At 34.9% G+C, this 27,016-nt stretch overlaps 1 protein-coding gene across 4 annotated transcripts; it reads left to right on the forward strand.

Moving 5' to 3' along the window:
• TFDP1 (transcription factor Dp-1) lies at positions 1 to 26,299 on the forward strand. 4 transcript variants are annotated; one of them, XM_014053899.2, is made up of 12 exons: positions 1 to 115; positions 2,092 to 2,174; positions 9,356 to 9,422; positions 11,500 to 11,597; positions 12,443 to 12,564; positions 13,411 to 13,576; positions 13,799 to 13,945; positions 16,477 to 16,545; positions 17,072 to 17,223; positions 22,327 to 22,493; positions 23,320 to 23,401; positions 25,034 to 26,299. In XM_014053899.2, the coding sequence occupies exons 2-12, from the start codon at positions 2,163 to 2,165 to the stop codon at positions 25,182 to 25,184; spliced, it is 1,233 nt and encodes a 410-aa protein (XP_013909374.1). In that variant the 5' UTR covers positions 1 to 115; positions 2,092 to 2,162; the 3' UTR covers positions 25,185 to 26,299. The 4 variants fall into 4 exon arrangements, with proteins under 4 accessions (XP_013909374.1, XP_013909372.1, XP_013909377.1 ...); XM_014053897.2 differs by lacking the exon at positions 1 to 115 and adding an exon at positions 125 to 266; XM_014053902.2 differs by lacking the exon at positions 1 to 115 and adding an exon at positions 1,177 to 1,219.
• Positions 26,300 to 27,016: the final 717 nt, after the last annotated feature.

The following is a 27,016-nucleotide window of genomic DNA, read 5'->3' on the forward strand; positions in this document are numbered from 1 at the left end:
GAGGAGACGGGGGAGGGCGTAACGAGCTCCTCGCGTTTGTCTATGTGGGGCACGTTTTTCCCTCCGTGACGTCAGCTGCAGCGCGCAGCGTCACGCCGGAGGGACGCACGAAAGTGTAAGTTTCAATTTTTTCTTCCCTTCTTCCTGCCAACCGCCAAGAAACTCATCCTTGCGGGATCGCGGCGGGAGAGGAAGCGGGGGAGGGGAGGGGGCAGCGGCGCCCCTCGGTCGTCGTCGGCCGCCTCCTATGCAGGAAGCGCGAACAGGTGTGAGAAGCAGCTACGGGGCCGTCAAGGACAACAGTCCGCCGCCGCGCTCGGCGGAGCCTCGGAGCCAGGAAGGAGAGCCGCGACTTGGCAGGGCAAGGGGGTGAAGACGCTTCTTCGGAGAGAGGCGACGGCCAGCTCTGTCGCCGCATTCCGTTCACGCGTCCCGGAAAACAGCTCCCCCCCCCCGCCGCGCCTGGCAAGGCTCACTTCCTTGGAAGTCCGCATCGAATGGGGAACTCTGGGTTCTAATTGGAGCCGAGCGGGATGGAAATAAGACCGACTGGTTTTAAGGGGCATTTACTCCGGAGGCGGCGCGTTCAGGTTTAGGTAGCCGATCCCTTCCTTCGATCGATCGATCCATTTGCACGCGGAGTTGGCGTGCAACAGTCGCCCAGGATCCTTGCTCCCGAGCCAAGGTGCAGAGACTGCACCCTCCGGGGCTGCAAGGCAGTTAAGGACTTGCGACTGCGTGCTGCTAAAGCGGGTCGGCCGTCCACTCTTCACCCACCCACCCCCCCCACTCCACCCAGGCCCTTGTCTAAGGAAGGTCTCCCTCCGGCCACCGAATCCGGGGAGTTGGATGGCAACGCTGCGAGAAACGGCGATTCAAAAAAAATTAAAAACAAAAAACGCGTTGCCTTCTCCCCCGCTTTGTCATTCCTGCCGGGATAGTTTGCGTTCTCACTTGGGCGACTGGTGCAACGAGGGGTGGGTGAGTTGGGGTAGCGGGTGTTTGAAGCGCCCCTCCAAGCACGCCTCCTGCTGCCGGCGAGGGCGCCCGCTGGGTCTCCCGCCTCCTCCGAGGGGTTTTTAGGAGGCCCGCGCATTGCACATGTGCAGTTGGCATCTCTGGCTCCTGTGAGAGCGCGGCGGCGGCGGCGCTGTGGGTGGGGGAATTGCTCGGGTGGGGGATGGAGTTGGCTCTCGGCTACTCCTCGCCCGCGCTTCAGGTACCGGGGGGGTGGTGGCGCCGCGAGGACAGGTGGCAGGCAAGGAGGAAGTGGCAGCCGGGTATCGCCTCTGCTGCTGCTTTCTGTGGCGGAGCATTTAGGCGGGATGGCTTAACATGAGGAAGAGACCCTCTTCTCTCCCCTTCGCCCTCTTCGGTCCGCCGACCCTTCCCCTCAGGCCGGTGACACAAGAACGAGGAGAGTGGTCGTGCCTGGGTGGCCCGCCGTCTCTCCCTCCCGGAGGCAGTTGGTGTGGCGGGGCTAGACTTCCAGGGCTCTGGCCGGGCTTCTGAGGCCCTGGAGAGGGGCGGGTAGGTGCAGGAGGCGGGGGCTGAAGAGACTTGTTCGCTTGAAGCACAGATGCTGCTGCTGCTTGCTTGATTTCCACCGGGGTTGAAGGCCCCCTCCTCCTCGTGGAAACATTACATAAATTGCCTCGGCCTGCTTGGCTATTTGCACAGAGGAAGCGGCGTGCGTTTTGTTTGGGATTGGGAAAGAGTGCATTGGGGGTTGGGCCCCGAGGCCTAGCAATTGTAATGCAGGGAATGGGGGCAGGCATTACCCGCTTAGGTTGTGCATATCTTTGTTTATGAGGCATTATTATTCTCAGGAACTCGGTGCACGGTTGGATAAGACCTTGTTCACCCCACCCACCGTGTTTCTCGGTTTAGATTGTTTTTGATTTTTCTCATAAGAAAGAAACTTAAATTCCTTGAGGACTAAACTGCCCTGTATAGGAGGGAGAGCTTTTGCAAATCTTAACTTATTTTAAATCCAAGCTGGGTGACTAACAATATCTGACTATTATTGGTATTCAATATGAAATGTGTGAGAGTTTACACTGAACTATATCCTTCCCTTTTCTTTTTCAGAATATAGTACAACTGTTTCTACTCTTCCTGTGGTGATCAGAAATAAACATTTTGTTTTTGGACTTGGTAACATGGCAAAAGATGTAAGTATATTTGTAAATAATTCTAGAGACTTATTGCTAGGATTAATGAATAATAGAATTTACTACTGTTGCTAAAATGGCCTCTTATAGGAGTTGAGGGAAGCGGATATATTTTATTGGATAATAGTCATATCAGTGGAACTATTACCGTATTCCAAGAATGTATAGTTGCACCCTCCTTCAGCATAGCTAAACTACCTTTAGTGTATCACAAACTCCATCATCTACAAACAAGACAAATCATATCATACAATAGCTTATTAGGTAGCTGTTGTGGTTTTAACAATGTCAAAATATGCCATATTTATCAAAATAAAATACCAGTGCAAAGCTATTTATCTTACTACTACCCATTATAAGTATGTTTTTATTCTTTTTACTTTAGAAAGAACCAGTTATTACCACTTGATCTGAAGCAGTTTTATTTGGATCACCAGTAGTTCTGCCTATTTTTAGGAAAAGCATTACATTTTGCCTACCTTTGTATTTTTCAAAAGCTTGACACCTTTAGAATGTTATTTTGCTATCTCTGTGGATCATATGATAGGTTTCCTAATGATTTGTTTTTATGTGTTGATAATTTTTAATAGTGCAAGAAGCTTTACATTTGAAACTTACAGATGGCTCATCTGGTGCTGATTTTGTTTCATGATTATTTGTATCATAGATATAATATTTTGTAATTACCCAAAGATCTATGGTATATTAAACTTCTGCTAATATAACCTTACTGTACCTGAATGTGTTTCAATAGTATTAGCTTTAATTACATTTTTATTACTCAGTTTTAAATCACTGTTTCTTAATTATAACTTTCCTCAGGAACAATTAGTTCATTTTAATCCACACATATGTTCCTATAAGCAAAAATTTAATTGGCTGGATAACGATTTGTTACGTTATGTTTCTAAATCTTGTGATCCATCAAGCCTCAATTCCCTCCAAAAATCAGTTTCTGATCTACCAAGGCATTGATTGGTCAGTTTTTTGTTTGAATGGTTTACTTATGAAGCTCAAGAAGTAGACTATCATTTTCAGCAATCCACAACTTTATGTTTAACTCAAACAATTTAAACTTATATTTAAATCAAACCATTTTAAACTGTTCTTTATTTTAAGTCATCTTTTATTTCAAACTATATTTCTGAACAAACTTTCATAGGCATCAGTTACCATAACAGTTTGATTTGCAACCTGTTGCATATACTAAATATTAACCAAATCAATCGCATCCAATAGCCTATAGTTACTACTTCATTATTACAGATTAGATACATGTAAAAAATTAACCTTCAATGTACATGGAAGATTACATAGGAGCTTAAATAATAATTGTTATATATATTCCATTAAAACTCAGAACAAGGCAATGATATACATATCTTTTTGCTGTTGTTGCCAGATGATGTCCATTAATTTCATAAATGAAGTCTGATTTATGGAAGACTTTAATAATTATCTTTAAACAAAGCATACAACTATGTTTGAACGTGCTAAGGATTGGATGTAAGCATACATAATTTGACTGCTACATAAAGATGATTTATTTCTCCATAGGATGAGAAATAAATGTTCACATTGTTCGCTTGCTAAAATCATAAATAGAATGTTGCAGACTTCATGTAGTGGAGGATCTGAAGTAGGAATGTGAGCTTTGAATAAGCCTGATATGATTTGTGTCCTGGGCTCCTGAAAATTTTTCTATAATATCTTGAATATATAACTTAAGCCATTCAATATCAAAAATCATATTGCCTTTTTTAATAAAATGTGTTTAACCTGTGCTGTCCAATGACCTTATGATTCATTTTCAAGTTCAAACTGTCCAGATCAGGGTTTCAAACAATTGTTCTGACATTACCAAACATATTCCAGTACTGTTTCAAACTTGGAACACTTCTGCAATAGTTGGAATATTTCAGTAAACACTTTCAAACTCAAAACATGTTAACTTCATAATATCAGCAAAGATTAGTACCAGAAAGTAACACCTTCCTCTCGCTATTACTTTATGCACATTCTTGCAGAGTGGGCTTGTTTTGTATATGGCAACCTAAAAGCTCAATAATATAACAATGCTACCTTGACCTACAGCAGTTCATTTAATGACCGACTGAAGTTACAGAGGCATTGAAAAAAGTGACATGATCATTTTTCACACTTAAGACCATTGTAATCTATATGTAGAATACACATTTAGTTATTTCCAGTAATAACCTTTTTTTAAAAAACAACAACAACAGATAGCTAGCAATATTTTATTATCCAGAATGTTCTTAATAAACATGTCCTTAACTAAGAATCTAAATTTCCCTACTCCTTCAAGTTAGTGGTTATTAGGATTACTCTCCAAGTAAGTCAGCTTGGTTTGGAGAATTTGTTTTTTAAGTCAATACTGTGATACTGGTCACGAAACCATATGGAATGATCTACCTGGTTTTGTCTTGAATTTGAGACAGAATTTAGGAGCACTATGTTCTGAGTTGGAAACACTTGAACCTTTTGAATATTTTACATATCATAACAACTCTTGTTTATTTTTTTCAATAATGTATACCTTATTAAGAGCCTTTCGACATTCTTTAAAAAGCAGATAATTTCTTTATATTTTACAGACCTGATAATCAGTTTCAAAATACGTCATTCTCTGCTAAACAAAATGTAATATTTCACATAAACTTGGATTTCAAAATCGACAGGCCTAATTTAATAACATTAAATGAGGATGATGTATTTTTTCCAGGAAAGGAATCAAAGATTTCTTTAGAAAGAACTATAAAACTGAAAAAGAATATCTGTTACATATTAAATGCTTGATGCTGACATTTCCCTTTGCATTTAAGTATCTGTCTACCATATGACCTTGTAAGAAAGGATTCTGTGTCGTCTGCGAAAGCATTGATTTCCATAATATGTTGTCTGTTTCTTTCATACATCTACATTGTATGTAGCTGAAAGTAATCTAGGAAATTCAAACTCACTTTAAATCATTTTTACTTTGTGTGTTTTGTAAAGGAAAACTAGAAAGATGAGTTAATTGGAAATGGTTTGGAACTTCATTTTGACTTTATTAGTTAATCAAATTTATTTTGATTAAATCATCAATGGAGATTACATTTGGTATTTTTCAAGTATAACTGTTTTGAACTATCAAAACTATTCATTTTGATAAAACAGCTATGAACCTAAAAAATTAACTGCTTAAAAATATGTGGCCTATGGACTGCTTGCATACTCTACTCAGAAAGTAATCGTGAAAACAAAAGAAAGGTTAGGCTAATTCAAAATAAAATAAAAAATTATTTTGTACACAAGTAGTTTATCAGAGAATAATTTGAAGATTCCAAATCAAAATCACATCTTCAGATTTGATGTTCCAAAGTCATATGAATGACTTGATTAAACCATTTTTGATAAGTTCTGATATAAACATTAACTGCAATTTGTTTCTAGTTAAGGTGGAAGATAAATCTCAGTATTATATTGGACTTTGGTGTAGTGCTCAGCAATAATTTGTATTCTGAGTTAAAGTGTGATAGCAAATCCAATCAAGTAACCCAAAATAAGTAGACTTTGTTATCACAAGTGCATAATAGAGGGCATTTTAAAATTTATTGGATTATTCAGCAAAGCTATTTGATTCCAAATAAAACACACTATAAAGAATTTATGAATGTGGTGTTGCATTAAATTATATTTCACAATCATTTGATACAATTTAAAAATGTGATACATACTGATGTGAGACATGTATTTTTAATAATCCATATTGTGCATATATGATACAACAGTAGTTTATCTTCTTAAATGTTTTTTCAACTTCACACTATAATCCTGATACTTCCTGATGGATTCCCATCCTAGTACTTAATGGGTAATTTGTTTGACGTTGCTTAACTTTCTTTAGAAAGGCAATGGTTGGCTGTGGATAAAACATATGAATTGATGGAAACTACTTTTACAAATTCATGTTTATATTTATAAACCTTTCAATTTCTTCATGTTTAATTCTTATCTTAAAGAAATACTTCAATGCAATTATTTATATAGTCCCTGTGATTCTACCCTGTGGAGTTTTAATTGTAAAATGGCCCAGTTAGATAGAGCATATCTGAAATTTTACTCAAAAGGTATTAAATATTAACTTTTTCCAAGTCAGAATAAAGTTCCTTATTATATCTGGTGTACTATTTTTCAATGATTACAATAGTAAAATGTATGCGTTTAATTATCATAAAGAATTTCTAACCAATTTTGTTGTATTTAAGTACAATGACACTAAAGATTATACTTATACTAACCTAGTTCTTTTATCGTAAGTGAGTAGTCACAGCGAACTTTGTTGTTAAGTGAGAAATGTTGTGGAAAAACACTTTTCTCCTGCTAATGAGAAATTGTACTCGGTCTTAGATTAGTTTTCTTGACAGGTGAGAAAGTTTAAATTGTGCTTTATAATGCAAAATATAGAAAAAATATTGACTTGCTTTCATTGTTACTTTTTGGAGTAGAGTGGAGCTTTTGGAACATTGTAACTTCAGATTTCAAGATGAGGCAAGAAATTCAGGTCCACCTTTCTTGAGACTGCTCAGGTTTTAAGTCCTAAAACATATGAAGCTTATTTTGAACGATTAACAAAATAAAGAACCCAATGAATCCTATTTTAAATAGATTCATTTTGGATTACATAAGCTTTAGCAGTGAAACATGATGATTATTGAGAATCTGTTCAACTAAAACTAGGTTTTCTTTTGGTTTTGATGGGACTGCGTAATAACTTTCCCCCTCAGCATTTTAATTATTTTATGGTTTTACTTATTTCTACATATTAGTTACCATCATTCTACCTGAATGTGGTTGGATATGTCATTAAGGATGACCTTGTTTATATTGTTACAGATACATAGCATGCAGTAGTAGTAATCTTGGTATCTTTCTGGACAGAGTAGTTGTTAGACTGGTAAATCATAGTTGAAAGACACTTTAGAGGTCATCTAGTCCATCCCCCTGCTTGGGGCAGGAATTTGATATAACAAATTCCTATTTGATATAACAATCCGGATATTTTAAGACTTACTGAATTTAAACATACTCTAGTCTCTTTACTGTTTGACATAGGACTTAGTTTCCAACTCTAATTATCTTAAACTCTAAAGCTGTTCCAATTTGTCATTATGCTTTTTAATTGGTATTATTTGGATGAAGGCTCCAAATGCATTCAGGTCAAGTTAGAGTGCAATTATTTTCTTATTAACAAATTTTGGAAATGTCATGAAATAGAAGGAACATTTTATCATGTGGTAGAAAAAAAAACTCAAAAAATATTGGATAGAAATTCATAGAACTATTCAAGGAGTTTTAGAAATCAAATTTGAGATGAAACTGTTTTACTGGGCATAATTCCAGAACAATAATAAAAAGTATCACAGCTTAAATGTCTATGGCAGAAAAGATAAATTTAGGACAGCATTATAAAAGAGAGATGTTACAAAAAAAATCAGACTGGAAGTTTAAACATAAACATGGCAAAATTAACAATATATATTAAGACTAGAAGTACAAGCAAATTTAAGCAAAATTCACATTCTTGCATATTATATACACTGTAGCAAGGCAAATACAATTATTCATAGCAAGCATAAGGAGAAAAAACCAATTAAAATTGAAATTAAAGATATGCACAAAATTTAAAATTAAATGTCTGTAAATATTGCACCTTAGTTGGAGTACAGAGGAAGTTAGAATACCAATTTTATTGTTTTTTTTTAGTCTTTTTCTTTTCTTACTTTTGCATTCCTATACAACAAATAATGAAGACCTTAGCATTTAATTCAGAGATTTAAACTTTCTTAAAACAATAATCTACTTAAATGTAATTTAATTTTATTATGGTTAATTTCTAATCAAAAATTACTGAGCACTAACAGTATAATCTTGTTTATTTCTTTGTCCAGTTCTAGATATATTTCTGCATCAATTAATTTTTTCTCCTGCTTGTTTCTTATTTTTTTATGAAAACTTCAATAAATAAATTTCCTATGGCCTGCATTCTATGTTCCTACCAACGCATCCCAAAATAGCATTTTAGTCTTTTTAGCAGCTGCGTCATACTGCTGGTTCAAAACCTTTTCCATGTACTACTGCCAAGCCAGATCTCTTCCATGCTAAACTTTTATTTTTCCCTCCCACTATAAGAAATGTACATTTCTTTCTCTTAATTTCATAGTAAAAAAATCAAAACATGGCTCAAACCTGTCTAAATATTTTGAATCTTAAAGTATTAGCTGTCACCTGCCCTGCCTTTATGACACTTGCAGACTTCAAACTCAGCGTAGGAGCTTGATGCACTACACAGTCCATCCCTACAAGCTGAAGTGGAGCCATTAACAAATACTCATTAAAATCAACAGTGAGTCCATCAAAAGAAGTACCAGCTGGCCCAGAATTTTTTTAAACTGTTCTGCAGAATTCTTGATGGAGTGACCACAGATTAAGCTCTCTGTTTTGTCTCCCCCCCCCCAAAAAAAATACATTCAAACACAACTATTTTGTATCATCAGAGCTTTTGTTCATTAGGGGTTGCGGGATTTTTTTTACCCAACTAATTCCATGGTTTGAAAAAAATTGAGAACTACTGATCTGCCTGGTATTTTACATATTTATAGCAAGTTTAGTCAAGTATTAATAAGCATGCTGTTAGATGTTTGCTCAAACAGACAAGTTTGCATTTTCCAGAGTCCTTCCTCTTTTTGAATATGGGAATAAATAACATTTACTCTCTCTTCTATCTTCTGGGAATGCTTACTTGTTTTCCACTTATCAAAGATTGCAAGAACAGTTCTGCAATCACCTCTCTTAATTTCATCAGTGTAGTTTAATTTAGGATATTGCTTCTATGCTGAAAGATGCTTTGTTGAACTAATTAACATAATATTATTCTTTCCAAAATGGTTCAGATAATATACGTAAAACAGTTTTTTGTATTTATTTTTTATGGCTATGTGTAAATGGACAATATATTTCTGTCTTTAAAAAGATGTGTTAAAACCAAAAGAGTAAAGATTTATTCAAAGCCATAAAATCAAGTGTCATAACATAAATGTGTTTTCTATTATGAAAATTGATAGCAGAATATAATTTGTTTATAGATTATTTTTCATGGGTTATTTTTTTTTCTTTCATAGGCTGGTCTCATTGAAGCTAATGGAGAGTTAAAGGTTTTTATAGATCAAAATCTTAGTCCAGGAAAAGGTAACTTTTTTTGGTCATTTGTGTTTAAGAAATGACACTGTATACGTCTGAGGATGTCTGTTAAATTCAAAGGCTACTTGAGGAGAGAAGCAGCCTTTTTTTTTACATTCAGCAGAAAAATGCAAAAAGCTGGACTAATCCCCAACATAGGTAGTCCTCAACTTAACAACAATACGCTAAGTGACCATTCAAAGATACAATGGCACTGAAAAAAGTGATGTATGACCATTTTTCACCTATGACCATTGCAGCATCCCCATGGTCATGTGATTTACATTCGGATGCTTGATAACTGACTCACATTTATGATGGTGACAGTGTCTTGGGTTCATGTGATCAACTTTTGTGATCTGACAAGCAAAGTCAGTGGGGAAACTAGGTTCATTTAACAACAGTATTACTAATTTAACAACTGCAGTGATTCACTTAACAAATATGGCAAGAAAAGTCCTAGAATGGGGCAAAAAGCACTTAACAAATTTCACACTTAGCAACATAAATTTTGGACTCATGATTATAAGTTGAAGACTACCTGCAATTAATGAATAATTCTTTTGAGGGGTGGAATTTGGAAGGGGGAGAGAAATGCATTGAGTTCATCTAGAATTGGAAAGTTAAAAGTGAAGGAGAAATGAATAGATATATATAAGATTTTAATATTCAAATAGGTGGAGATTTTCATGAATAAGGGAAGAATGCACTGTTTGATATAATAAAAATATTTTTCATTGTTTTCCACTGAAATTTCAGCATTTCCTTGAAAAGTTACATTCCATAAATTGAATATGTGCATATCATATCAATAACATTTGAGCTATTTGTCTGTTAAAATTTATATTGACAGTGACATATGTACTTTTATAACTGAATTTTGAATAAATGTTACTAGGAAAAATACATGTTATAAGAATTTATTTTGCTTAAAAGTGTAAATATTAAGTAAAGGTTTTTTGCCCCATATGTTTTTTAATCACTGTTTACAAATGTTTTAGTGAAATGTTATTAAACAATGGGCTCACAAATGTTTAATTAAATGAGAGTTACTGCTAATGATGCAAAGTTAATGTCAGTATGTCATTTCCTAGTTATTAATAACTTGTAGATTACATAGAGATGTTTTTTCATATTATTTGATTAAGATTTTCATATTATTTATCTTTGAACGTAACAGATTATAATTCAGGTTATGCCTGAAATTACGATCTTTTTCATTCCCTATTCCTCAATGCCTAAATTGGAGGTGTTTTATATTTTGCTAAGTGAATTGGTTAATTTTTTTAAAGGGATTTGATCAGGTACATAATTTTTAAAAAGTTTTTGACCACAAGGTGGCAGTATTTGTGCATATACATTGGATGCTCAAAATTCAAACTTCCAAGTTAAATTGGAAAATAAAGTAAAAGTGCAACTTTCTTTAGTAGGATTGGAATGTTTTAACATTAAAGTCTTAGCAAAATAGAAAATGTGCTAAATTGTAAATATAGAGATTCTTACCCATTCTCATTTAATCTTAGTATTAAGTTGAAGCAAAGTTGGATATTTGTGTCGGTTATTTAGAGTTTTTTTAAGTGTTAACTTTCTGATTTCAAAGAGAGAAGTAATAGTTTTATCAGCTTGATCTTAAGTATTTGAGGTGAACTCTTAATTTCATATTTCCTGGGCAGAAGCTTTCAAAAATGTAGTGGCTGATGATCCCTTTTCCCAAGTGTTCAGAATCTACTATGGATAGTTCTTTAAATCTCCGGAATAGTTGCAAAACTTTCAAAGGTTGCAAGGACAAGACAAGTAAGAAGAAAACCTTGTTATGTATATAATTATCCATTCACGTAACATTGGATTACATATCTTGTCCTAGGCTTTTACAGATTAAATAAATCCCTGCAAGCATCAAAAATATAAAACTGTTGAACATGGAAGGATATATGGAAGTATATATTGGAACAAGGTCTGAAACTGGATCAATATTAAAAGCATATCTTGAATCTGTATTGTACTTGTATTTTATTCAGTGTTAAGGTAGGAGGTTACATGCATTGTCAATTATTAATTCTTTTTTAATTTTTTATATGACATTTAGGTGTTGTTTCATTAGTAGCTGTTCATCCCTCAACACTTGGCAAACAACTTTTGCCGAAAACATTTGGCCCGTCGAATGTCAACATTGCACAACAAGTGGTAAGAGGCCTGTCAGAGAAATCTACTAATCAAATTGTAATGGTAATTTTTAATACATATACAAGAATATGCACACACCTGCTTATTGGAAAAGTGTTAGGCATGTGAGACATAAGGATATTTATTCCAAAATTGTAGAAAAAAGTATTTGCATTGTCAATGCAAAAAGAATGCCCTTCCAGTTCTGGTTTATTTTATTTATGCCTGAACATACAATTAAGTTGGTATAGTAAAATCTAATCTCCTATTTATACTAGGATATGTTGTACTCTAGATACGTGACTTATTACTTAAAGTAATATCTGAAATTGTATTTATTAACCACTGATGACCAGCAAAGTAGCTATAGTGTTAAAAAGACAGCACATAAAAACAAGCTCAGATATAATAAAAGGAATAAAATCATCCTATACATTTGCTGATTTAAAAGACAACCAAAAATGACAAAACAAAAGAGATAAAATGATGACCCAGATTGTTGGGAGCAATATGCTGACTCTGTAAACCGCTTAGAGAGGGCTGTCAAAGTACTATGAAGCGGTATATAAGTCTAAGCGCTATTGCTATAAAGTAACAGCAGGGTACAGATCTGAAAGTAGGAAATAAACCACCTTTCTCACATACTTCGTATACTTAAAGTAACATTTTGTATTATAGAGGAGACCGAGTGGAAATTTTTGTTGTTAATGTAATGAGTTACAATATTGATATTTTAAGATTGTGTTCCTGTAGGTAGACATATTTAATTTGGCCAATTTTTAAGTTGCAATTGTTTTTTTAAGGGAGCTAACAACATCACAATAATGAATAATTATTTCTTTCTAATAGTTTTCTGTTAATTGTAGGTTATTGGTACACCACAAAGACCATCAGCCCCAAATACTATTTTAGTAGGAAGTCCACATACTCCCAATACACACTTTGTATCACAGAATCAGACTGCAGATTCTTCACCTTGGTCTGCTGGGTAAGTAACATTCAGTTAAATTAGAACTAGAATTACAGTTTTGTAGGAATACAAAAATAGATGCTTCAAAAATAGGCAGTTTAACTCTGATATCAAACTTTTAATCAATCTGGCATTTGCTAAATAATAAGTTCTCAAGTAGCAGTTATTCTTTTCCCTAGTACAGGGGTCTGTAACCCGTGTCTCTGGAGCCACGTGTGGCTGTTTCATCCCTTGCTGCGGCTCCCTGTTGCTCAAAATGTGTCACAACTGCCAATGTACAATATTCGCCGGCAGGTGATTTATTGAGGTTTTCAACCCATCTTTTTTTCGGAATTTAAAATGTTTTTGTTGCATGCAGAAATAAAATAAAAAGTTTTTTCTGTAGCAGTTCATTGATTTCATAAATGCAACACCCTATAGTTTTTTTATACATAGCATAAAGGTAAAAAAAATAAAATAACATATGCAGTGCTATCTTCATTTTAGATGTCAAAAGGGTTTTGTGGCTCCCAGTGTTTTCTGTGGGAGAGGGGACCAAATGGCTCTTTGAGTGTTTAAGGTTGCCTAGACCTGCCCTGGTATATTGTGGTACAGGATGTTGATAAATACTTAGTTAGTTCAGAATATAGCTTTTTCTATAAAAGCATATGTTATGTTTTGTGTTTTATATTTATTTTCTTTGATTCTTTTATATCTGTACTTGTGTTTGGTTGTGATTGTGTAAATAAACTGGTCACATACACTGAAACTAAATGAAGCAAGTGATTCAGGACCTGTTTAAAAAAATAAAATATGTAGCTCTGATGTATGAAGCTGTAAAAGAATTAGGGAGCTGTTTATCAGTAACTAATCGTATTTTTGTAGTAAACGAAACAAAAAGGGAGAGAAGAATGGCAAGGGTTTGCGACACTTCTCTATGAAGGTCTGTGAGAAGGTACAGAGGAAAGGAACTACCTCATACAATGAGGTAGCAGATGAGCTAGTTGCAGAATTCAGCACTGCAGATGCTCACATCTCACCAAATGAATCGGTAAGTATATTTGTATTCTAAATTAGTTTTTTTTTATGAATTATATAGACTTCCCATTAAAACTCCCTCTTTACTTAATAAAGATACCCATTTATTGCTCTCTTTGGTAATCATCAGTTGGACTAACTGATGATAGCAATGTTTGTTTGTCTAATCTGCTAGATTATATTGCTAAGTAGTATAACCAAGTATTTTGATACTTTTAATTTATGATGTTTACAGCAGGCTTATGATCAGAAAAATATAAGGCGACGGGTCTATGATGCCTTAAATGTTCTTATGGCCATGAACATTATTTCTAAGGAAAAGAAAGAAATCAAATGGATTGGCCTACCTACTAATTCAGCTCAGGAATGCCAGAATTTAGAGGTAAAATTTGCTGAAAATATGCCATTTGTAATATTTTTAAATTTAATGACTGCTTAGATTCTCGCACTTCCATTTAAGTTATGGATTTCCCTTTAATTTCATATGGTTGATTTCTTGTTTGAAGTAGTATTTTGTGATTGTATTGCTTTCATAATTGTATCCTGGCAAACTAAAGAAAAACAATTCAGTTTGCTTAAAAACCTAAAAATATGGAGGAAACTGTTAAAAGTACTCTTAATGTATTGGATATTAACATAGGACAAGAACAAGAACTGTTGTATAGGTTTGTGTTTTTCCTCCTCAGGATGCTTTTGAAAAGCAAGGTAAAATACAGTAGAAATAGTTGATATATTAATTAATACTATTTTAAGATATATTAAGTTAATACTATTTCGTTCTGTGAAAGGGCTGATTATATAATAGGTATTTTGTCTGATTCAATTATATATAATGTAATGAATTTTAAATACTGTTTGGATTTCATTGATAGTAATATAGTGCTGTATGTGCAAATGTTTCAGTATTTGGGATACAATTAATCCTTGCTTAACAACCATTCAGTGACCATTCCAAAAGCATTAAGTAGTAATTATGGCCCTTGCCCAAAGTTACTGCCATTGCAGCATCGCATAATAACATGATCAAAATTCAGGTGCCTACCCACATTTATGATGACAATATGCACTTCAACTCCCACCACCCATCGGTCTTCCTGTCTTTTTGCTCTGCCCTGAACCCTGCTAACCACGCCTGCAGTAGTTGACCCTCCAACTGTTGATGAAGTATGCCTGACCCAGGCAGTTTTGCAAGGTCCTCACAAGGCTGTGCAGACACCTCCCAGTAGGAGGAAGAAGAAGAAGATCAACTGGGCAGGAATTAGTCCATTGAGTGTAGAAATGGATAGGTAGGCAGGTGGTGGGAGTTTTATTTTATTTATTTAATTATTTATTTATTTTGTCACGTGTGACTTAAATAACAGATACAAGTATAGACATGATTATGAATACATGAAATGAATATAAATACAAGGGAATATTAGGACAGACGGTAGGCACGCTCATGTGCTTATGCACGTTCCTTAAAGACCTCTTAGGAATGGGGTGAGGTAGACAGTAAACAGTCTAAATTTTGGAGATTTGGGGAAGAAATCACGTATCAGGTAATGCATTCCAGGCATTGACCACTTTGTTACTGAAATCATATTTTCTGCAATCAAGTTTGGAGCAGTTTACCATAAGTTTGTATCTATTGTGAGCTGGTGTGTGTTGTTGTGGTTGAAGCTAAAGTATTCATTGGGAGATAGGACATTGTAGCAGATAATTTTAGGTACTATGCTTAGGTCGGATCGAAGAGGGCCACATTCTAACTTGTCTAAGCCCAAAATTTCAAGTCTGGTGGTATAAGGTATTCTGTTGCGAGCAGAGGAGTGGAGTACTCTTCTCGTGAAATATCTCTGGACTCGTTCAATTGTATTTATGTATTCAAGAATTGGTCTAGCAAAAGTTTTGCAGCAGGGCAGAAGAAGGGTGATTGCATGTTTCTGGCCTAACAGCTAGAACTTCTGTCTCTAAGAAGTGCAGTTACATGATGTTTCATCTAATAATTACATTGCTTAGCAATAAAAATTCTGGTCCCAATTAGGTTCATTAAGTGAAGACTATCTGTCTTTGCTTTATTTTGGGAAATAACTGTTCCATGCCAAGAAAATTGCTGACTCTTAGTCTGTTTGAATGGGTAACATTTTATGAAACTGTTTCAGCATAATTAAAATATTGGATATTTTATTTCTGCACAGCTACCGTATTTTTCAGAGTATAAGACACACCTTTTTTCCTCTAAAAAGAGGCTGAAAATCTGGGTGCGTCTTATACACTGAATAGAGCATTTTTTTGCCTCCTGAAGCCCCGCCCTTCACCAAAATGGCCGTACATAGCCTTATGGAGGCTGTTAAAGAATTCCTGGGGGCTGGGAGGGCAGAAATGAGCAAAAAAGGGACCCCCTCCGGCCCCCAGCAGTACTCTATAAGCCTCCATAAGGCCATGCATGCAGGTTTTTTTGACAAAAAAGTGGGCCCTTTTTTGCTTGTTTTTGCCCCCTCCCCCGGCTATTCATGCCTACCTACCTACTGTATCTCCCTCGCCCTCCCTCCCTCCCTCTCTCTCTCTCTCTTTCTCTCTCTCTTTCTCTCTCTCTCTCCTTTATTTATCTACCTACTTAACTACTCACTCTCTCCCTCCCTACCTACTTTTTTTAAAAAATTGCCTCTTCAAAACCTGTGTGCATCTTATACTCCAAAAAATACGGGTCGTTTGAAACTGCTGTTGGAAAAAAAAGTGCTTTTGGATTTGTTTGATATTCAGATTCTATTATTTTAGAACAATTATAAATTTTGTTACACATACAAAACTAGTTTCATGCTGCTTTAGTTGCTCATTGGTGAGTAAAACCTTTAAAGTAGCTCCTAGTATACTACTGAGTATACATCTTTGATTAATTCAATATGTTTTTACAGTATTTTTCTTTCTGTTAAGGTGGAGAGACAGAGAAGACTTGAAAGAATAAAGCAAAAACAGTCACAACTACAAGAATTAATTCTTCAGGTATCGTAGAGCAGTAGCATACTTTTTCTTCCTGCTAGTCTGATGTTAGGTACAACCTTGAAAATTTGAATTCAGGGTTTCTATTCTTTAATTCTGTTTTAATTTAATGTCAATCTGTCATGATTTCAAAAATTATCAAGTTTACATGGGTACCTCATATTTTTTTTAAAAGGAATCTGATGAATGAGTGGTATACAAGGGACTATAATTAAAATAAAAATGCCCTTGAGTTGAGTTCATCTCTCTGGTAACTTAAATTTGAGCGATTTTCTTGGCATTATTGCAGAAATGGGTTGCCATTGCTATCTTTCAGGATTCCTTTTTTAAAACTCCCCTGTCTAATCAACAAGCTTGAAAAGTTCAGGTGGTTCCCCCATCTAATACTGTCCAGAACCAGACTTCCCTAACTTCTGAGATCATCAAGGTCAATTAGGTCTTGTCACCTGCTAAGGGTATTGAGATGAATAATGCAAATTGTTTCCCAAATCTTAAAAAAGCAAACTTTGTGTGCTTAAACCCTTAACAGCAAATTGCCTTCAAAAATCTTGTTCAGCGAAATCGTCATGCACAGCAGCAAGCAAATAGACCACCAACTTCTAATTCTGTCATTCACTTGCCATTTATCATAGTGAACACCAGCAAGAAAACTGTAATCGATTGCAGTATTTCTAATGACAAGTAAGTGACTAAAACCCAGAAAAATGATTTCTTTTGGTTTTATAGATATAGTATGATGTCTTATTGAATGGAGCGATTGAATGTTATAAATGCTGATATTATTTTTAGTTGCAGGATAATAAATAGACCAATTTTCCATGCCAATCATAACATCTCTATGTTTATATATATATGTATGTATGTATATGTGTACATATACATATACATACATACATACATACATACATACATACATACATACATATTAGTGTCACAACCCCTGGTAAGCCCCAATTATGGGAGGAAGCTAACTGCTTCCAACATCTGTCAATCGGCTCGTCACAAGAGTCCATCACGACAGAAACCCAATATTTTTACTGTTGTCTTTGTTATATTTGTGTTTTTATTTGTGCTGATAAATAAATAAAGGGAGACTAGTATAGATCTATTTCAAGCTATTTAGCTCTCATCAGCTAGCCATACCCTTACTGGGAATACAGCACAGGTTCGAATCCCAGTAAGGGTATGGCTAGCTGATGAGAGCTAAATAGCTTGAAATAGATCTATACTAGTCTCCCTTTATTTATTTATCAGCACAAATAAACACACACACACACACACACACACATATATATAGGGTGGTGGTGGTGGTGTCTGTGGACACAAAGAATCATTAGTAAAGACTTTGTTCCCATTAGATTTCAGGTGTTTAAAATTAGCCATGTTGATAGATAGTCTGTGTTTACATGGAGAATGGTTGAACTTAACATTGAAAATAAAATACTCTAATACTAAGTCTCTTCATTGGGGCAGATCACGTCTGCCTTTTAACTACTAGAATCATTTCCTGCCTGAGGAACAACTTTCATTCTAAGTCTTTATGGTTGACATGGGGTTTGCTACTGTAATGTACCTCATTATATTTACAATAATCAGAATCATAATTCAACAAGAAAAATCAGATTATTGAAAAATCTCTGGAAACTGATATTCACAAGCTTTTCATTCTTCAATGACTTCATTCCAGAAATAAAGCTAGAAGACCCTTCACTTTCATTTTATAAGAGTACAGACTAGTAGGCTGTAATTGGATGAACTAGAAATCAAGACAGAATTGTGTGAAAGTTGTCAAACACAAGATCAGTAAGAGCATTTAGATAGGTAGGAAAACCCAAATGCACAGGTATGGAATAGGTGGTATTTGGCTCAACAGTAATAACTGAGAGGGACCTACCTATCCTAGTGGACCATAGCAGTGTGTGCTATGGTTGCCAAAAAGAGCACTATCCTAGGCTGCATCAACAGTGAGCATCAAGATCACAAGTGATAGTATCAATCTAGTGAGGCCACATTTGGAATATTGTGCTCGGTTCTGGTCTCCATGATACAAAAAAGATGATAAGGCTCTAGAAAGAGTGTAGAGAAGAGCAACAAAGAAGAAATTGTGAATGAACAACTAAGTGAACTAAGTATTTTTAGCCTAACGAAGAGAAGACTTGGGGAGACATGATAGCAGTCTTCCAATACTTTGAAGTGCAGGGCATGATTTATTCTCCATAGTTTCACTTAGTGACCACAGTTGAGGCTAGCATCTCTGTTGCTAAGCAAAACATGTGACCATGACTAATTGAGTCACTTCTCATTTACTTGTTAAGAAGTCACTGCAAGTTATTAAGACATAACATGGCCGTGACTTGGGATTTCATTGCCAATTTCTCCATTGACTCTGCTTGTGATTGGGCTAGATATAATGTGATGGCGGGATCATGCAACAGCGATAAACACCTGGTTGCAAAGCATCCAAATGCTGATCACAGGGACACTGCAGTGGTTGTAAAAGCAAGGACGGGTTGTAAAGTTACTTTTTCAGAACATTGTAACTTTGAACAGTACCCTAAATAGGGCAGTTGTTAAGGACTTCCTTTTATGAAGCTTTGGGTTTTTGGCTAAGCCTTTTCCCTGAGACATGCCTCGCATGAAAAAAAGAGCCACTCAAAGTCACTTTGAACCTGATTTGATGATAATGATAATCCCACCCAATTCTCAGTTTCCCTTTTGTCAGTTTTAACAACAAATCTTTGGTGGTTCTCTGATGTTTTCAACCTATATTCTAACCCATAGTATAACTACACCTCTCTGAAACCTGATCTGCTTCAGCCAAAGGCATGTAATAAAAACATGCCCTCACTGCCTACGTTCCCTAGCAAACTAGTTAGGGTGACATGTTTGATATGCTTCAGGTGTGCTTCATACTCCTCCCATATTCCAACTACTGCAATGTTTGTAGCTTTGCATATTTGTAGCTTAACAGAGTTTCTTGTAAAGCTGCATTGCTGATTGTGGGCACTGTTTGATCTGTTGACCTTGTAAACAAACTGCTTCTGATCCTGGAGTACTGGCACCAGTACAACCACCAATATCAGCACCATAAAAGAAAAAGAAGCATAAACTGACTTTTTTTCATGATTAAACTCTTTAGGCTTTATTGGGATTAAACTTGTTAAGCTTTGTTTTACTGATAGTAGCACCATTAATACTGATGTCATCATCACCATTTCCATTCTTCCTTTATCTTGACTTCTACCATTTGCTGTATTATTTTTGTTAAAAGACTATTATTTGAGAGTGACCAGATTATAGACTCAGTCTCTGGGAAAGAAATTCAGAACCAGTTGCCATGCAATTGTCATTCTCAATTTTGAACCAGTCTACATATTTTCCTGCAACTCATAGCAGATCTTGTCTAATGCCCATTCTGTCTCTAAATTTTCAGGTACAACTCTTATCCAATACTGTGCTTTGTTTTTTCCATTGCCATAATGAGCTTTACTCTGAATATATAGGATCTAGAAAAAAATAGACCTTCTGGGTTCAGTCATGACCCTTGTCTTCAAAAATCACCTTGTGCCTCAACATCATCTTGAGGCTGGTTAGCCAGTTCCCAACCCATGGGACTGCTGTTAACTTAGCAACAAGGTTTGGTGATTATAATTGCCCCTAGAAGCCAAAATGTACTTTGAGCAAATGTCAATCCATAGCAAATCTTCTGGCTTCAATACATTGAAAGATATTATCTAATGATGCTGATCTTGCAGTTGGATAATCACTCCAAGCTAAATAAAGACAATCCATCTTCAGTTTCTATCCCATCTAAATAATTTTCAGATGCTTTCCAGTGCCAGATTGGGAGGAAGCTTGATGAATATATCAGAGAGTGTTTTCTTCCGCTAGTGCGTTGTCTCAGTCTAGATTACCAAATTTACCTAATGAAATAACATTTTGTTTGGGTGAACATGAAGTTCATAGCATTACCAAAATCTTCAGTGTTTACACTTTAGATTATTAAGTAGCAGATTAATACAGTGTAAGATTCAGGAGAGTTGTAGAAATTATTGCCCTTCAGCAGTATATTTGACTACATTCTACAGACCTTTGGTAATGCCTAAGACCCAAGTTAAAAAAATTTCAGGGCAATAGATGATTTGTTAAAAAAGCAGATAATGCATTGGATCATGTACTAAAGAAAACATACATATATACCATATATCTTGGTGTGGTATTCTATAATCTTCCTAGACTTCTGTAATTTGTTTCCCATGGTTTTTCAAGTCAGCAGGGAAATGTACATGCCATGTATTCCATCTTGAACCTCACTGCAGACCATTTCCAGTTGTAACAGTTTCAGGAAACAGCCTAGAAACTGAGCAGTTCAGTTTCAGATAGAAACTGAGACCAAAAAGAAAGAATGACAGAACAGGGAATGTTCAGCTTGAAAAGACTGAGGGGCAACAAAGTAATCTTCATATACACAAAAGAAGGTCACACAGAAGATTTAACACTTGCTCACCATTATTAAGCAGTTCAAAAAGAAAATAATGTATCCAAGTCACAGGAAGATAGATTCTAATTGAATTTTAGGAATAATTTTAGGAATTTTTGTAGCGAGCAGGTTGGAAAACATGCAGATAGTAATCACATGATCATGGGTTGCAGTCATAAATGTGTGGATTGGTTGCAAAGCAATCATAAATTTGATTGCTAAATGAAGTAGTTAGTAAGCCAGCCTATAAAATTCCTCATATGAGCTAAGTCAGACTTATTCTAAATAATTCACGGGGTAATAAAAAAGGTGAGAACCTGTATCCAATTCTTCTAAATAATTGAATGCTTATTTCTTGATGATATAGTTTTATAAAGTTTCCTAAATTAGATTGTTCCTTTTCTTTTAAAGAATGTTGATTGGCCTTAATAGTTAACTTATGTTTATTTGTATATTTCTGTGAACACCAGTGGTACTCACGATTCATGACATTTTTATTATTTTCCTACATCATGGATATTCTTTCTCAATCTTACTACAGGTGCTCTATTCAATGTGACACAGATATACTTGACAATGTCATTATTAAGTTGGCCTTTTACAGTGTTCAGGACTCAAGGTGTTGAACCTCTTTTACTTCAGCGGGGGATGACCACTAACATAGACAATTTATTGTCTTTGCTTGCTCACCATAATCTCAGATTGATGCATCCAGTAAAGTATCGCACCAGTGTTGCAAACTGGTTACAAGCCAGTGTAATCACCATATAAAACAAAGCATCATCATTGGACATGACTAGCAGCTTAGTTTAACAGCCAGAATTAGACCCTTAGGCTCTTTCTTCAACTTTCATATATATTATTCATTTTCTCAGTAGAAAACTACATTGTTGTGTAAACAGTTGCTTTTGAAGCACTGTGTTATGGATATGATTCAAATGAAACTAAACAAAACATTAAAAAGTTATAATATTTATGTAGTTATTTACCAAGTACATCTAAATTATATTTATAAATATCTTTACAATTCCTAAGGCATGTCACATTTTTAAGCACCCCTGATGTTTGGAAATTGAAAGTTGAAAAAATTGACACATCCTAATTATCAGTATAGGTTTATATTGCACTATAAGGTGCTAAAAGGCCATTAAAAATAAATGTTTTCTAAAATAAAAGCATTTAAGCAGCGTAACACTATCTAAGCATACTACATTTTCAAAATTTACATTTTAATGGAAGAGAGCACTTTAGAAGAAAAAGACCTATATATAACATATTGAGCAACTTCTATTTGTTTCTTTTAGGTTTGAATATCTATTTAATTTTGATAATGCATTTGAAATACATGATGATATTGAAGTATTGAAGCGAATGGGAATGGCATTTGGACTAGAATCTGGAAGTTGCTCAGCAGAAGATCTAAAAAACGCAAGGAGCTTGGTTCCTAAAGCTCTTGAACCATATGTGACAGGTAAAGTTAAATGAAATTAACATTTTTAACATTTTGAAATAAAACTTGAGAACAAAATAAGTTGCTATTGGAACTTAACACAATTGTGATAAACAGTGCAATATAATGTAAACATCAGCTTTACTGTTAGCAAAATCCCTTCAGTTGTACCTACACCATGTTAATAGTTGAGATGGTGTAACTTTTGAGAGCCACAGGACACATAATACAAATTTTATCTTCTGCTTTGCTAGCCATAACAATTCTGTAACATAATGGTAATGTTTAGTTCAGAAAATATTGCAATGTACTTAATAATCAATACATTTGATTTGCATTAGTATAACACCTTTTCATCTGGTGCTCACTGTACTTAAATAGTGTAAATTATTTTTTATTAATCCATTTCTTTTATCAACAAGAATAAAATACAAAACAGATAAACAGAAAAATGAACATCCAACACTAACAAAGGGGGGGGGGATTCTTGTGTAGAGAAAAAAAAAACAAATGTCCAATATATCTAACATTGAACATAAAAATTCCATCCTGGCTGGATGCTGAGAAGTAAATAAAAAAACCATATAGTTTATCATTCCTTTACATAAATAGTTATAAGGTTTCCCATCCTTATTTAACAAAAATACTATATTAAATAAAATCTCAAAAAGATTGCCTGTTTGGTTCTATCAAGCTAGAACCCAGATTTTAATAATACAGCAGTTGATGGGACATTGTTTGAAATGCTATATATGTAAATTATATTCAGTGGAGGTTTTATTGAATTGCAGATACATATTCTATAGAGTGACTGCTATCTAATTCCTGATGTTATTTTGTCTTACAGAAATGGCTCAGGGATCAATCAGCAATGTGTATGTCTCATCCTCATCAGGTTCAGCTTCAAATGGGACAAGATTTTCCAACAGGTTAGATAAGATTGAGTTGTATATTTAAAAACTAGTTCATAGACCCAGTATCACCTAAATAGCAAAACTATATTATTTCATTTTTAATTTTTAATCATTAAACTGATTTTTTATTTAATTAAAAAAGATATCTCAGTAGATATCTAGGAAAACTTTTGATATACTTGCTTGTCAAAAGGCATCTTAAGAAATTTTCCTTTTTGGTTGCCAAAATTGACCATTTTGCCACTGAATTTCTACAATACTATTTGGAAGCTCCAAAGGAGCTGGGAACCAGATGAGGGCCAGACTGCCTACTCCTGTCTTAAAGCTTCAGACAGGAAAAATATTAAAGAACTTCAAACATGTATATAAAATGAAGCTAGGCTATATCAGGGTCCATTGAATGGATCATCCGTAAATAAGTGAAAATAGTTGTTGAGTGGCTGTGTATAGAGTTAATACAAGTTTTTTCTCTTACTATGGGGGCTAACATGTTCTTGTCGATTCCCTGTGTATTTCTTAAAAAATGGGTTTGAACTTGTTCAGGTGAAGTAGGTTTGATTTCTATAAAACCTAATTCACTTGAGCAAGTTCAGACTCACAGTTCCATGCCAAAGGTCAGCATTGGGACTATTTTGACACTAAACACTTTCAGTATAGGTGTCAAGGTACCTAAGTAATTGTAATTAGAACATAGAACTTAGAATAAGAGTTGGAAGGGATCTTGGAGGTCTTCTAGTGCAACTCCCTGCATGAGCAGGAGAATCCATACCATTGCAGACATGTGGCTGTCTAGTCTCTTCTGGAAAACCTATGATGGAACACCCACAGCTTCTGAAGGAAAGGCATTCCACTGGTTGATTGTTCTCACCATTAGGAAATTTATCCTTAGTTGTTCTCCTTGATTGGTTTCCATTCATTGATTCTTGCCTTGCCTTTTTCTGCTTTGGTAAATCATTGTAACAATCCTTCAAGTACTGGAACTCTGCTATCATATCTCCCATAGCCCTTCTTTTCACTAGACTAATCATACCCAATTCCTGCAATTGCTCTTCGTGTGTCTCATTCCCCAGCCTCCTAATCATCTTTGTGCTCTTTTCTGCACTCTTTCCAGAATCTCAACCTCTTTTTTATATTGTGGCAACCAATACTGGATGCGGTATTCCAAGTATGGTTGTATGAAGACTTTGTAAAGTGGTACTAATACTTCACATGATCTTGATTCCTCTATTAATGCAGCCCAGGATTGCATTGGCTTTTTTGGCTACTGCCGCACACTGTTGGCTCATATTTGTAAGTTTGTAAGTTTAATTTTATTTATAGGCTGCCCATTCCCGAAGGACTCCGGGCGGCTATTTAAGTGATTGTCCACTAGGACTCCAAGATCCCTCTCACAGTTGCCTACATTGAGCCAGGTTTGACCTAATCTGTACCTGTACAATTGCCTAAGTGTAAAATCTTACTTTTACCTATTTTGAATTCCATTAATTTATAATTCATTTAATAATAATTTATTAAGTTATAATTGATTTATATACAATATTTTTTGTATTTGACCTTAGGAGTCTGCCTTTAACTACTCCTGGCTAAACATATTAATTGGAATGGAGGGTAGAGTTGAAAGGTTAATGCAATTTGCTCATTTTGCAGTGATTACTCAAATGGAGGAGATGGAATGTTGGCTACAAGTTCCAATGGATCTCAATACAGCGGCTCCAGAGTAGAGACACCAGTGTCTTATGTTGGGGATGACGATGACGACGACGATGATGAATTTAATGAAAATGATGATGATGACTGATACTTTTTGCCTGTAGACTTTTTTATTTTTAAAATTCAGCAAGCGGCAGGAATAAATTCTAGGAAGAGATTGTCAAAAATTGTCCCATCAAGGAGATACTGGTAAGAGTCTGAATTTAGAAAATTGCACCTCCAATAAAGTAAAGATTGTTTGTTTTTTATGTAGATTTTTTTACATGTGATGAGGATGTGTGTGTTAATACCAGTGTGTTAATGCAGAACTTTTATTTACTTTTGCTTAGGATTTTTAACTTGAAGGAAAATGCATTTTGCCCCTAAATGTTGTCACAAAGTTTGAAATGTAGCCACATTTAATGGAAAATAAAATCTGTCCACCTGTCAAAATGCATACATGAATGGCATTTTATTTAGATTGCATTTAGGTGACATCGTACTGATGCATAGTAATCAAATGTTATACTATATTTTGCTGATCATGCCATCCCCAAAGAATCAAACAAAAAAGGATCTTTTAAAATGTTAGTTTGCAGAAATTGTATGAATTAATTTCCCTTAAAATTATTTTGATCATTGTAAGCCCATCAAATTCTATATATTATGTTTGCTGAAGTTAGAAATATGAGTTATAATTTGGGGGCAAATGTTTACTGCCAGGCTGGTATAGCTGTGTAAATGTCTTGAAAGTTTAGAATGAGTTTTGCTTATGATAAAAATTTGTCTGATTTCTTACAGGCAGATTTTTGAAAACAATTTGTTACATAGTTGTTTACATACTTAGAAGTCTATGGTATAAAAGACATGTACTGAAACAAATGGTTTATATTTGTTTCATAAACATCTTCCAGTAATCTATTATAAAGTTGAAATTAAATATAGAGAATGTTTTATGTTTAACTCAAAACTTGTCAATCACTTTTAATACTTCATTTTTTATAAAAAAAAATCAGGACAGGTGGTAGTCTTTTTAAATTTATTCACACAGAATTAACTGCACAAATACTGTCAGCTGCCTGTTCTAAGACAGTAGTCTTTTTACTGAAACACAAATAAACTTTCTGTAATATTTTATGGCATATAAGCAGTTTGTTTTACTTGTTTAATTGTGGCACTATTAGTTTTTATTAATAAAACACGCGTGGGCATTTTTAACAAATACTTTGTTTCTCTAATCAAGATTATTTTCACCTTCTGCTTTGTTGTGTTTGACTTATCATCTGGTTCTTCAGTATGGAAGAGTTTCAGAGCTCTTTTAAAGGGTAAGTAGGGAGTTATTTATACCTATAATCTAGATGATGAGAGTCAACAGCATGCACTGATGATTGCTAAATTCTTGGGAGACTGCATTCATCCTACAAATATGTAAGTTTATTACATTAGGATTCTCATAGGAATATCTGTAATTATGTGACCAGTCATAAAAATACACTTTTATACAAATAAAACTGATAGGTTGTTCCAAAATGCCTCTTTCAGTTTCCCAGTTGTCCGTCTTAATTTACCTCTTGACCTTTTTTCACTCTTATCTCACAAGAAGAGGCACAAATACTCTGTTTCAAGAGTTCCCCTTTGTATATATTTTATTTTTTGAGAATAAATATTCAGCTTGAGGCTGGTGCTTTGTGGCATTCTAGTTTGCCATTATATTTTTAAATTAAAAAACCTCATTCTTTACTTGGAACTAAAAAAATAAAATCAGACAATACTGAAGCCTGCTAGCTACCAAGAAGGTGTCTGTGGGCGCATTGATAGAGTCAATGTTGGGGGTTAAGAAACAAATAAGAAAAATAATGTGGGACTTTATATATTCTATCAGTATAAAATACTTCATTTTATGTATGAAATGTTAGCTATTTTAAGTACTATATGTCACAT

The sequence above is a fragment of the Thamnophis sirtalis genome, unplaced genomic scaffold (genome assembly GCF_051295495.1).
Source record: "Thamnophis sirtalis isolate CommonGarterSnake01/CBP01778 unplaced genomic scaffold, rThaSir2_p1.2 scaffold_12, whole genome shotgun sequence".
Classification (NCBI taxonomy): Eukaryota; Metazoa; Chordata; class Lepidosauria; order Squamata; family Natricidae; genus Thamnophis; species Thamnophis sirtalis.